We start from the raw sequence: 12183 nt of genomic DNA on the forward strand, positions 1-12183 counted from the left end.
AGAGAGAGAGAGAGAGAGAGAAGCACCTTTGTCTTTTTCACATCCCTCTTGCTACCTTGATTATACTTGTGGCACATTCACAGAATCCTTTAGAGCTCTTTTAGAACATATTTGAAAATCACTGATAATAGGGATAAAAGGCCTTAAGCGTTGGCTGAAGAGTCTATTCAAAAGTTTTCTCCAGATTGCAGGAATTGATTTATCACCAATTTGTGGACACATATCCCTTTTAACCTGTTTTCTCTGCCTTCTCCTCTCATTCTGTTACTTAAAAGCAAAGGGTATTAACATTAAAAGAAATCTGTATATATATGGATATGTTTTTTATATGTATGCATAGATTGAATAACTTCATACTTTTATTTTAAACAATGTAAGATATTTAACAATTATTGATTATATGTTGAATATTTTGGATATATTGGGTTAAGTCAAATAAATATACTATTCAAGTCAGTTTCCATACTTTTAAATTCTTGCGTTTTCCTACTGACTCTGTGTTACTACCTCCCTTCAAATGCCAAGTACTGTATTATACACTGAATTTATAATATTTCACCTGTTATACAGATTACAAATAAGGTAACTGAAGCTTAGGAGTTGAAGCGATTTGATGAATGACATACAGCATAGTAAGAGGAAAGCCAGATTTAAGCCTCAAGTCTGATCTCAAAGCCCATGGTCTTCACTGTTGTGACAGTGCCAGATTTCTTTGAATTGTGCTAATCCCTTTTATGTCGGTAGATTATATAGGTTATATTTATCACGATACAAAGTCAGTTGACTCCCCCAAATCTGAGTTTATTTTCTTCTTTTTTCTTTTTGTGTAGCCTCCCATATACCAGCAAACTTGTAAAGACCTTGTTGTATAACTTCATCAGGCAAGAAAAGCCGCCTCCTCCAGGAGCACACGTTTTCCCTCAGCAGTCAGATGCGGGAGGGCTGCTGTATGGACTGGCATCAGGAGTAGCAAGTAAGTCTTACCAGATTTTGTCAGGTCTTTGTTATACGTAGGTTTTGCCCAGTTAGTCATAAGAAATCCTGTTCAGTTGTCTGCCGCTACTAACTATTATATTGCATCTGTGCAGCTGGTTAAATGTGTGAAATAATGGAAATAATTTAAAATATTTTTTCCATTTGGTGCACTGATGTATACAAGGAAATATATGCAAATCATGAATAGATTGTTTACCTATAAGAGGACATTTTTCAAGAAGAATATTTATAAATATGCATATTGCATGTATTCTAGCTGTACAATATAAATACAGTCATGCTCTTGAGAACTTTTTACCGCTTGTGTTTTATGAGGAAATTATTCTATTTTAGGGGCTTTCTTGGTTAGGATTTTACGTGACTAATTAGGTATGGTTTTCTTATTATACTCAATGTTTCATTTGTTCGGTGACAAATTAGCACATTTTGAAGAGTCTTGTAATAAATTCTGAAGTGGCACAAATGTGAGTTTTATCAGATTGGAAGCAAATTTCATTAACTGAACAAAGTCCTTTCCCACCATCCAGTAAAGCCTCATTTCTACTTCACAGCGTTTAGACCTAAAGAGACCAGAAATACAAGAGGACCTGGGTCATGTGAGGTTACGTCAACTGAACTTGTGCTTTGTTCTGAAGGAGAAACAAAAACTAGACTGGCACTTTGGCAGTTGTAAGGTCTGCCTGGGTGCTCTTACTAAAGAAACAGTATACGGTCTGCTTAATTACATAGTGCAGTGTTCAGCTGTCTGAAGGAATTTTAAATGGGGCTGAGTTCCACAGCTGAATTAGGCTGGGACGTGCTCTCCACACTCAGGCAGGGGCATCAGTTTGTTAGGAAAATGGAGTACTGTGTGATAATTTATGGGATGAGGAGTCTCAGGAACCTCTTTGGATGAGAAGACCTCTGTTCTAGGTTTGCCTTCCTTTGATTTCTTTCAATGTTATGAGTTGAATTACGTTTGTAATCGCTCATGGCTCTGTCTTTGGTGCTGAGTATGCTCCCTAGCCCACCAGACCTGCAGAGGTTCATTCTCCGAGTCACCCCTCCCATTGCCCTCATTGTTTCCGATGAGGGGGCTGTACAAGGCTTGCTCATGTTTGGCCTCTGAAGGCAGCACAGGAATCCTTTGTGCCTGTGGGAATCGGGTGTCCTGTGGGAAGGCTTGATTAATCCATTAGTGTTTCCTTTTTTCAGTCATTAAACTGGTGTAAGTATTCAAAAGCTGAGTATTTTCCCATTCTCCAATACGGTTGGACATTTTTTTTGGAGGAGGTAGTAGAAGTTCATTACCTGCTTTCTTCAAAACAGTGGCAGTGCTTCACAGTTTTTAAAAATACAGACTTGTGTGTAGTTCTTGATTTTTCTTGCAGTTACGTGTCATCATAAAGAAGTCTAGTATGGTGTGTGGTGTCATCAGTACCGGGTGCCAAAAAACTTGACTTGCTAACTTTAGATCTACTCTGCGTATCGGAAGGAAGTTCCTTTTCTTAGCTCCCAGTTTCTTTGTCTACCAGATGTCGATCACGGCTGGAATACATGATCTCTGACACTATTTCCACATAATTTTTTTTTTTTTGCCGTACGCGGTCCTCTCACTGCTGTAGCCTCTCTCGTTGCGGAGCACAGGCTCCGGATGCGCAGGCTCAGCGGCCATGGCTCACGGGCCCAGCTGCTCCGTGGCATGTGGGATCTTCCTGGACCGGGGCACGAACCCGTGTCCCCTGCATCGGCAGGCGGACTCTCAACCACTGCGCCACCAGGGAAGCCCCTCTCCTCCTCTTTTGAAAGAGCTTTTTATTTGGAAATAAGTTCACACATATATAAAAATACCAAAACTAAAAAAATCCCCCGAATTATGTACCTTTAACAAGGCTGATTTATTGTTAACATTTTATCCCATTTCTATTGTATTTGTATTCCTCCCCCCAAATCCACACACACACACACACACACACACACACACACACACACACACACACCTTTTTTTTAATCATTTTTGAGAATAAGTTATATACATCATGGCCCTTTACCCCTAAATACTTGAATGTGTATTTCCTATAAGGGGATATCTCTTTTTTTTTTTTAACTTTTGTTAAAAACATTGAAGTATAGTTATTTAATTTACAATGTTGTGTTAGTTTGAGACATACAGCAGGGTGATTCTGTTATTCATATATATATATTGTTTTTAGAATATATTACAAGATAATTGAGTATAGTTCCCTGTGCTACACAGTAGGTCCTTGTTTACGCATTTATATAGTGTGTGTATATGTTAATCCTAAACTCCTAATTTATCTCCCCCCATCCCCTTTGCTAACTATAAGCTTGTTTTCTATGTCTGTGAGTCTCTTTCTGTTTTGTAAATAAGTTCATTTGTATCATTTTTTTAGATTCCACATATAAATGATATCATATGATATTTGTCCTTCTCTGTCTGACTTCACTTAGTATGATAATCTCTACATCCATCCATGTTGCTGGAAATGGTATTTTAATTCTTTTTTTAAAATCAATTAATGTATTTCCTTTTTTCTTTTTTCTTTCTGGCTGCATTGGGTCTTCGTTGCTGTGCACGGGCTATCTCTAGTTGCAGTGAGCGGGGGCTACTCTTCATTGCGGTGCATGGGCTTCTCATTGTGGTGGCTTCTCTTGTTGGGGAGCACAGGCTCTAGGAGCGTGGGCTTCAGTAGTTGTGGCACACAGGCTCAGTAGCTGTGGCTCACAGGCTTTAGAATGCAGGCTCAGTAGTTGTGGCACATGAGCTTAGTTGCTCTGTGGCACGTAGGATCTTCCTGGACAAGAGCTTGAACCCGTGTCCCCTGCACTGGCAGGCAGATTCCTAACCACTGCGCCACCAGAGAAGTCCTATTTCGTTCTTTTCATGGCTGAATAATATTCCATTGTCTGTGTATATTTGTGTGTGTATGTATGTATATATTTATATGTGTATATGTGTGTGTGTACACACACACACACACACACACACACACACACACACACACATATATATATATATATATCACATCTTCTTTATCCATTCATCTGTTGATGGATAGTAAGGTTGCTTCCATGTCTTGGCTTTTGTAAATGGTGCTGCTTTGAACATTGGTGTGCGTGTATCTTATGATATTATGAATTAGAGCTTTCATCTTTTCTGGATATATGCCCAGTAGTGGGATTGCAGAATCATATGGTAGCTCTATTTTTAGTTTTCTAAGGAACCTCCGTACTGTTCTCCATAGTGGCTGTAGCAATTTACATTCCCACCAGCATGTGCTTGTGCTTACACCTTGGAATTTCTAAGCCATTAGATATGAAGTGCGGCCTGGTCATACATATTTTCAGTAAGCATTCTAGATGGTTCTGAAAAAGCTGGTCCATTTCTGCACCACTTTGTGGTGCGGTCCCTTTCCTGTGCTTGCATCTGTTCTGCTGGGCCCATCATGGCAGATAGTTGAGCCAGTTCTCTTAACTGTTGGGGATTACATTGTTTTGAGGCAGCTCTAATGGCTTTAACTGACACTCTCCTTCAGTATTATATTGCTTTCTCTTCTTATTACTCTCTTACTGATGAGGTCCAGTTTATCAGAATTTTTTTTTAATTTATTTTTTTATACAGCAGGTTCTTATTAGTTATCTGTTTTATACATATTAGTGTATGCATGTCAATCCCAATCGCCCAATTCATCCCACCACCCGCACCCCCGCCACTTTCCCCCATTTGAGTGCATACTTCTGTTCTCTACATCTGTGTCTCTATTTCTGCCTGGCAAACTAGTTCATCTGTACCATTTTTCTAGATTCCACATATATGTGTTAATATACGATATTTGTTTTTCTCTTTCTGACTTACTTCACTCTGTATGGCAGTCTCTAGGTCCATCCATGTCTCTACAAATGGCCCAATTTCATTCATTTTTATGGCTGAGTAATATTCCATTGTATATATGTACCACATCTTCTTTATCCGTTTGTCTGTCGATGGGCATTTAAGTTGCTTCCATGACCTGGCTATTGTAAATAGTGCTGCAGTGAACATTGGGGTGCATGTGTCTTTCTGAATTATGGTTTTCTCAGGGTATGTGCCCAGTAGTGGGATTGCTGGGTCATATGGTAGTTCTATTTTTAGTTTTTTAAGGAACCTCCATACTGTTCTCCATAGTGGCTGTATCAATTTACATTCCCACCAACAGTGCAAGAGGGTTCCCTTTTCTCCACACCCTCTCCAGCATTTGTTGTTTATAGATTTTCTGATGATGCCCGTCCTGACTGGTGTGAGGTGATACCTCACTGTAGTTTTGATTTGCATTTCTCTAATAATTAGTGATGTTGAGCAGCTTTTCATGTGCCTCTTGGACATCTGTATGTCTTCTTTGGAGAAATGTCTATTTAGGTGTTCTACCCATGTTTGGATTGGGTTGTTTGTTTTTTTTAATATTGAGCTGCATGAGCTGTTTATATATTTTGGAGATTAATCCTTTGTTTGTTGATTCGTTTGCAAATATTTTCTCCCATTCTGAGGGTTGTCTTTTCATCTTGTTTATAGTTCCCTTTGCTATGCAAAAGCTTTTAAGTTTCTTTAGGTCCCATTTGTTTATTTTTGTATTTTTTTCTGTTACTCTAGGAGGTGGGTCAAAAAAGATCTTGCTGTGATTTATGTCAAAGGGTGTTCTTCCTATGTTTTCCTCTAAGAGTTTTATAATGTCCAGTCTTACATTTAGGTCTTTAATCCATTCTGAGTTTATTTTTGTGTATGGTGTTAGGGAGTGTTCTAATTTCATTTTTTTCCATGTAACTGTTCAGTTTTCCCAGCACCACTTATTGAAGAGGCTGTCTTTTCTCCATTGTATATCCTTGCCTCCTTTGTCATAGATTAGTTGACCATAGGTGCATGGGTTTATCTCTGGGGTTTCTCTCCTGTTCCATTGATCCATATTTCTGTTTCTGTTCCAGTAACATGTTGTCTTGACTACTGTAGCTTTGTAGTATAATCTGAAGTCAGGGAGTCTGATTCCTCTAGCTCCGCTTTTTTCCCTCGAGATTGCTTTGGTTATTCTGGGTCCTTTGTGTTTCCATACAAATTTTAAGATTTTTTTGTTCTATTTCTGTAAAAAATGTCATTTGTAATTTGATAGGGATTGCATTGAATCTGTAGATTGCTTTGGGTAGTATAGTCATTTTCACAGTGTTGATTCTTCCAATCCAAGAACATGGTACATCTCTCCATCTGTTGGTGACATCTTTGGTTTCTTTCATCAGTGTCTCATAGTTTTCTGAGTACAGGTCTTCTACCTCTTTAGGTAGGTTTATTCCTAGGTATTTTATTCTTTTTGTTGCAGTGGTGAATGGGATTGTTTCCTTAATTTCTCTTTCTGATCTTTCGTTGTTAGTGTATAGGAGTGCAAGAGACTTCTGTGCATTAATTTTGTATCCTACAACTGTAGCAAATTCATTGATTAGCTCTAGGAGTTTTCTGGTGGTGTCTTTAGGATTATCCATGTATAGTATCATGTCATCCGCAAACAATGACAGCTTTACTTCTTCTTTTCCAATTTGTATTCCTTTTATTTCTTTTTCTTCTTTGATTGCCGTGGCTAGGACTTCCAAAACTATGTTGAATAAGAGTGGCGAGAGTGGACATCCTTGTCTTGTTCCTGATCTTAGAGGAAATGCTTTCAGTTTTTCACCATTGAGAATGATGTTGGCTGTGGGTTTGTCGTATATGGCCTTTATTATGTTGAGGTAGCTTCCCTCTATGCCCACTTTCTGGAGAGTTTTTATCATAAATAGGTGTTGAATTTTGTCAAAAGCTTTTTCTGCATCTATTGAGATGATCATATGGTTTTTCTCCTTCAATTAGTTAATATGGTGTATCACATTGATTGATTTGCGTATATTGAAGAATCCTTGCACCCCTGGGATAAATCCCACTTGATCATGGTGTATGATCCTTTTAATGTGTTGTTGGATTCTGTTTGCTAGTATTTTGTTGAGGATTTTTGCATCTATATTTATCAGTGATATTGGTCTGTAATTTTCTTTTTTTGTAGTATCTTTGTCTGGTTCTGGTATCAGGGTGATGGTGGCCTCATAGAATGAGTTTGGGAGTGTTCCTTCCTCTGCAATTTTTGGAAGAGTTTGAGAAGAATCGGTGTTAGCTCTCCTCTAAATGTTTGATAGAACTCACCTGTGAAGCCATCTGGTCCTGGACTTTTGTTTGTTGGAAGATTTTTAATCACAGTGTCAATTTCATTACTGTGATTGGTCTGTTCATATTTTCTGTTTCTTCCTGGTTCAGTCTTGGAAGGTTACACCTTTCTAAGAATTTGTGCATTTCTTCCAGGTTGTCCATTTTATTGGCATAGAGTTGCTTGTAATAGTCACTTATGATGCTTTGTATTTCTGCAGTGTCCGTTGTAACTTCTCCTTTTGTATTTCTAATTTTATTGATTTGAGTGCTCTCTCTCTTTTTCTTTTTTCTTTTTTAAAAATGTATTTATTTTTGGCTGCACTGGGTCTTCGTTGCTGCGTGCAGGCTTTCTCTAGTTGCAGCGAGCGGGGGGCTTCTCTTCGTTGCGGTGCGTGGGCTTCTTATTGCAGTGGCTTCTCTCGTTGCAGAGCATGGGCTCTAGGCACGTGGGCTTCAGTAGTTGTGGCACGAAGGCTTCAGTAGTTGTGGCTCACAGGCTCTAGAGCGCAGGCTCAGTTGTTGTGGTGCTCGGGCTTAGTTGCTCCATGGCATGTGGGATCTTCCCAGACCGGGTCTCGAACCCGTGTCTCCTGCACTGGCAGGCAGATTCTTAACCACTGGGCTACCAGGGAAGTCCTCCCTTTTTTTCTTGATGTGTCTGGCCAAAGGTTTATCAATTTTGTTTATCTTCTCAAAGAACCAGCTTTTACTTTTATTGATGTTTGCTATTATTTTCTTTGTTTCTGTTTCATTTATTTCTGCTCTGATCTTTATGATTTCTTTCCTTCTAGTAACTTTAGGTTTTGTTTGTTCTTCTTTCTCTAGTTCCTTTAGGTGTAAGGTTAGATTGTTTGTTTGAGATGTTTCTTGTTTCTTGAAGTAGGCTTGTATAGCTATAAACTTCCCTCTTAGAACTGCTTTTGCTGCATCCCATAAGTTTTGGATCGCTGTGTTTTCGTTGTCGTTTGTTTCTAGGTATTTTTTGATTTCCTCTTCAATTTCTTCAGTGGTCTCTTGGTTATTTTGTAACGTATTGTTTGGCCTCCACGTCTTTGTGTTTTTTACGTTTTTTGTTCCCTGTAATTGATTTCTAATCTCATAGCATTGTGGTCGGAAAAGATGCTTGATATGATTTTAATTTTCTTTAATTTACCAAGGCTTGATTAGTGACTCAAGATGTGATCTATCCTGGAGAATGTGCTGTGTGCACTTGAGAAGAAAGTGTAATCTGCTGTTTTCGGATGGAATGTCCTAAAAATACCAGTTAAATCTATCTGGTCTATTGTGTCTTTTAAAGCTTGTGTTTCCCCAATAATTTTCTGTCTGGATGATCTGTCCATTGATATAAGTGAGGTGTTAAAGTCCCCCACTAAACTGTGTTACTCTCGATTTCCTCTTTTATAGCTGTTAGAATTTGCCTTATGTTGACTGGTGGCTCGAACAGCAGATGTTTATTTCTCCCAGTTTTAGAGGCTGGGAAGTCTAAGATTAAGGTGCTGGCAGATGTGGTTCTTAGTGAGGGCTCTCTTCTTGGCTTGCAGATGGTTGCACAGTATCTTTACATGGTGTCTCTTTTTCCTCATATAAGGGCACAAATATCATCACGGGGGCTCCACCCTCATGACTGCATCTAAGCCTAATGACTTTACAAAAGGCCCTACCTCCTATTACCACCACGTTGGGGTTAGGGCTTAATATATGAATTTGGGGTTGGGGGACACAAACATTCAGTCAGTAATAGGTATTAAATAGGTCATGCTGGAATTCCCCTCACTGAAATTCTCAGTTTGGGAGGCCATTGGTCTCTTTTTTATGTCAACAGCTAAGGCACCTTTTAGCCCCAGTCACAGCCCATTCCAACCTCACTAATATGTTTTTTTAAAAAATGAAGAAGGAAAAGGCATTCCAGAATGCATAAGGATTCCACCACCACCACCACCACATAGTCCTGTGATTGAAACAAGTTATTTTCTGTTCTGATTTTGGAGGCCACTCCTTATATTGTCCTTTGGGAGGGACTAGCTTTAGATCTTGATAACTTGGTATTATGGAAGAGGCATAAGTATCAGACTCTGGCTGTTGGTATTAGACCTAGAATTGAAAGCCAGTCCTGCCATTTACTAACTAGATGTTCTTTGGCTATTTAACCTCTTAGTGACTGAAATTCTTCAAGGCAAAATGAGGGTAATACCTTCCTTTATAGGGCTACTGAGGGCATGAAATGAGCAAAAGTGTAAGAAGGAGCCTCGTACCCTGTAGGTGCATAATAAATGGTCACTGTTAGTCACAAATATTACATAGTTGTATTTGAAAGATAACTTTTGTTTAAAATAAATACAAAAAAGGCAGTGACCTTATAATGATTTACAAGTTTACTCAGATTTTTTATGTAAATAAATTACGAAAATATCTGATATTTGGTATACACATTTATAATAGAGACTTCAGATAGTCGCTACAAGAGTTATGTTGAAAATTTATATTGTGAGAAGGAAAAACAGTTGTAAGATTTATTGTTTTTCTTTTGATTCTATCCTTCTTTGACCCTGTCTTTTAATATATTTTAAAGCTTCTAAATTGCCTCTAATACCTAAAAAAAAGGGTGAAGCAAAGGAAGCATTGACCTTGAAATTTCTTGTGTGTTTTTTCATTGTAAGACAGAGCTGTAATGTGATTATAACTGAGTATTTAACGTTTTAAAGAGCCAAGCCTAATTGAATGTGTTCTGCCAAGATGGGCTTTCCATCGCAACTACTGAGGTTTCACACGATAATTTCTGATATATGGCTTTTCCATTTGAATGAGCCATCAAAAATGTTTTTTTTTCCTTTGCTTGCAGTGGTGGGTGTCCCAGCCAAATTATAAAGCCAAAGTAGTGATTATTTGTTTAGGTAAATGCTATAATAGAGAAATTAATAAAGTAGAATTTGAAGATTAAAACTCATTTCTCCCAATTGGTGTTATTGAGAAAGTTACTGAATTCATTATGATAGGTACGGTATGAAGTAGTTGTAATTTTTTTTTACGTGACGGTTGTTTTTCTCTTCAGTTTTGGCTTCTTCTGGGCTGACTCATTGAGAGAAAGAACAACTACAGTAAGCGAAAAAGTATGTGGCACTCAGAAACAGGCATAGCTGTGAAAGCATTTCTAATTAAAGCACTTTGAATTTTCAAAGAAAGAAAGTGCTTTATAAACAGTAATTACATTTCAATTCATTTTTATTTTGAATGATCTGATAGATTTTTATATACCAGGTGAAAGAATGACTTTTCTCCCCTTCTTTATTTTCAGGACTGAACTCATTTTGTGACTTTTAAAATATAGTTAATTTCAGCTTACTGTTTACTTGTAATGGTTCTTTGCAGGCATACAGTGAGCATTTATTTACTTTATTTTTGGCTGCGTTGGGTCTTCATTGCTGCGCGTGGGCTTTCTTTAGTTGCGTCAAGTGGGGGCTACACTTCGTCGCGGTGCACGGGCTTCTCATTGCGGTGTTTCTCTTGTTGTGGAGCACAGGCTTCAGTAGTTGTGTCTCGCAGGCTCTAGAGCGCAAGTTCAGTAGTTGTGGCCCACGGGCTTAGTTGCTCCATGGCATGTGGGATCTTCCGAGACCAGGGCTTGAACCCGTGTCCCTTGCATTGGCGGGCAGATTCTTAACCACTGTGCCACCAGGGAAGCCCCAGAGTGAGCGTTTAGATTAGTATCTACAATACAAACTGACCATATTTAGTTGTAGGGTCATAATATAAGTTATTTTACTTTTAATTGCTCTCTGAAACAAGCATTATTTCAGATTTTAGACTTGTAAAACATGTTTATTAAAAGATATCCGTTGGAAGTGTCAAAATATAGTATTGACTTGTTTATCTTTTATCCTTGTAATTTGCTGACAACCGCTCCTAAACCAGTTTCCAGAAATGGTTTGTGTTTTTTCTTTTTTCTTTTTTTTTTTTTGTGGTACGCGGGCCTCCCACTGTTGTGGCCTCTCCCGTTGCGGAGCACAGGCTCCAGACGCGCAGGCTCAGCGGCCATGGCTCACGGGCCCAGCCGCTCCGCGGCATGTGGGATCTTCCCGTACCGAGGCACGAACCCACATCCCCTGCATTGGTAGGCGGATTCCCAACCACTGCGCCACCAAGGAAGCCCTCCAGAAATGGTTTTGAAAGTCAGTATGCCAGCCCTCTAGTCTCATTTTCTTCTTAACAGATTTGAGGGGAAGACTGAAGCTTTTTTATGCCACAAATCGTTGGGGAATGAATTCATTCGTATTCACCAGGAAGAAAATAGAATAATGCAGTCAATTTCAGATGAAATCCTAGGAATAAGTTTCTAAGACTGCTATAAATGTTGTTTATTTGGCATCGACGATTTAATGTTTCTGAGACTCCACTAACGTAATTTATTTTATTGTGGAATTTAAAATATTAAAGACACTTTAAGCATAAGAATATTAAAATCATGGAATTCTAATTTTGGGGACTGAATCTTATTTGAAAAATGAAGCAATTAAAGTGGATTTGCTGGGGCTTCCCTGGTGGCGCAGTGGTTGAGAGTCCGCCTGCCGATGCAGGGGACACGGGTTCATGTCCCGGTCCGGGAGGATCCCACATGCCGCAGAGCGGCTGGGTCCGTGAGCCATGGCCGCTGAGCCTGCACGTCCTGAGCCTGTGCTAAGCAACGGGAGAGGCCACAACAGTGAGAGGCCCGCGTATAGGAAAAAAAAAAAATATATATATATATATATAAAATTCTGTTAGATAAAAATACCCTTCAGTATTTTTTTGCATGGGAGTGTAGATTTATGGAGCCTAAAACTGTATGTCAAATGACTAAAGAAATAAGCAATGTTAATAAACATTATTACAACACATAACAGGAGTTAGCCAAGCAGGAGAAGAGACTAGTAAGTTGCTTTGGGATGCTTGGGATACTTTCCAGAGATGTACAAAGGATAGGGTACGAATATCTTAATTCACCCTGCTGGTCCTGTGTG

The 12183-nt window shown here is 38.9% G+C and overlaps 1 protein-coding gene across 2 annotated transcripts in view; it reads left to right on the plus strand.

The window, feature by feature from the left end:
- DYM (dymeclin) overlaps positions 1–12183 on the plus strand; it is a 377165-nt gene that overhangs the window by 101135 nt on the left and 263847 nt on the right. For both annotated transcript variants that reach the window (XM_029234371.1, XM_029234366.1), the window contains exon 8: positions 831–973. In XM_029234371.1, the coding sequence (XP_029090204.1) occupies positions 831–973 (143 nt within the window). The remainder of the gene's footprint in view (positions 1–830; positions 974–12183) is intronic.

This window comes from Monodon monoceros, unplaced genomic scaffold (genome assembly GCF_005190385.1).
Source record: "Monodon monoceros isolate NGI ecotype Baffin Bay Population unplaced genomic scaffold, NGI_Narwhal_1 Super_Scaffold_1, whole genome shotgun sequence".
NCBI lineage: Eukaryota > Metazoa > Chordata > Mammalia > Artiodactyla > Monodontidae > Monodon > Monodon monoceros.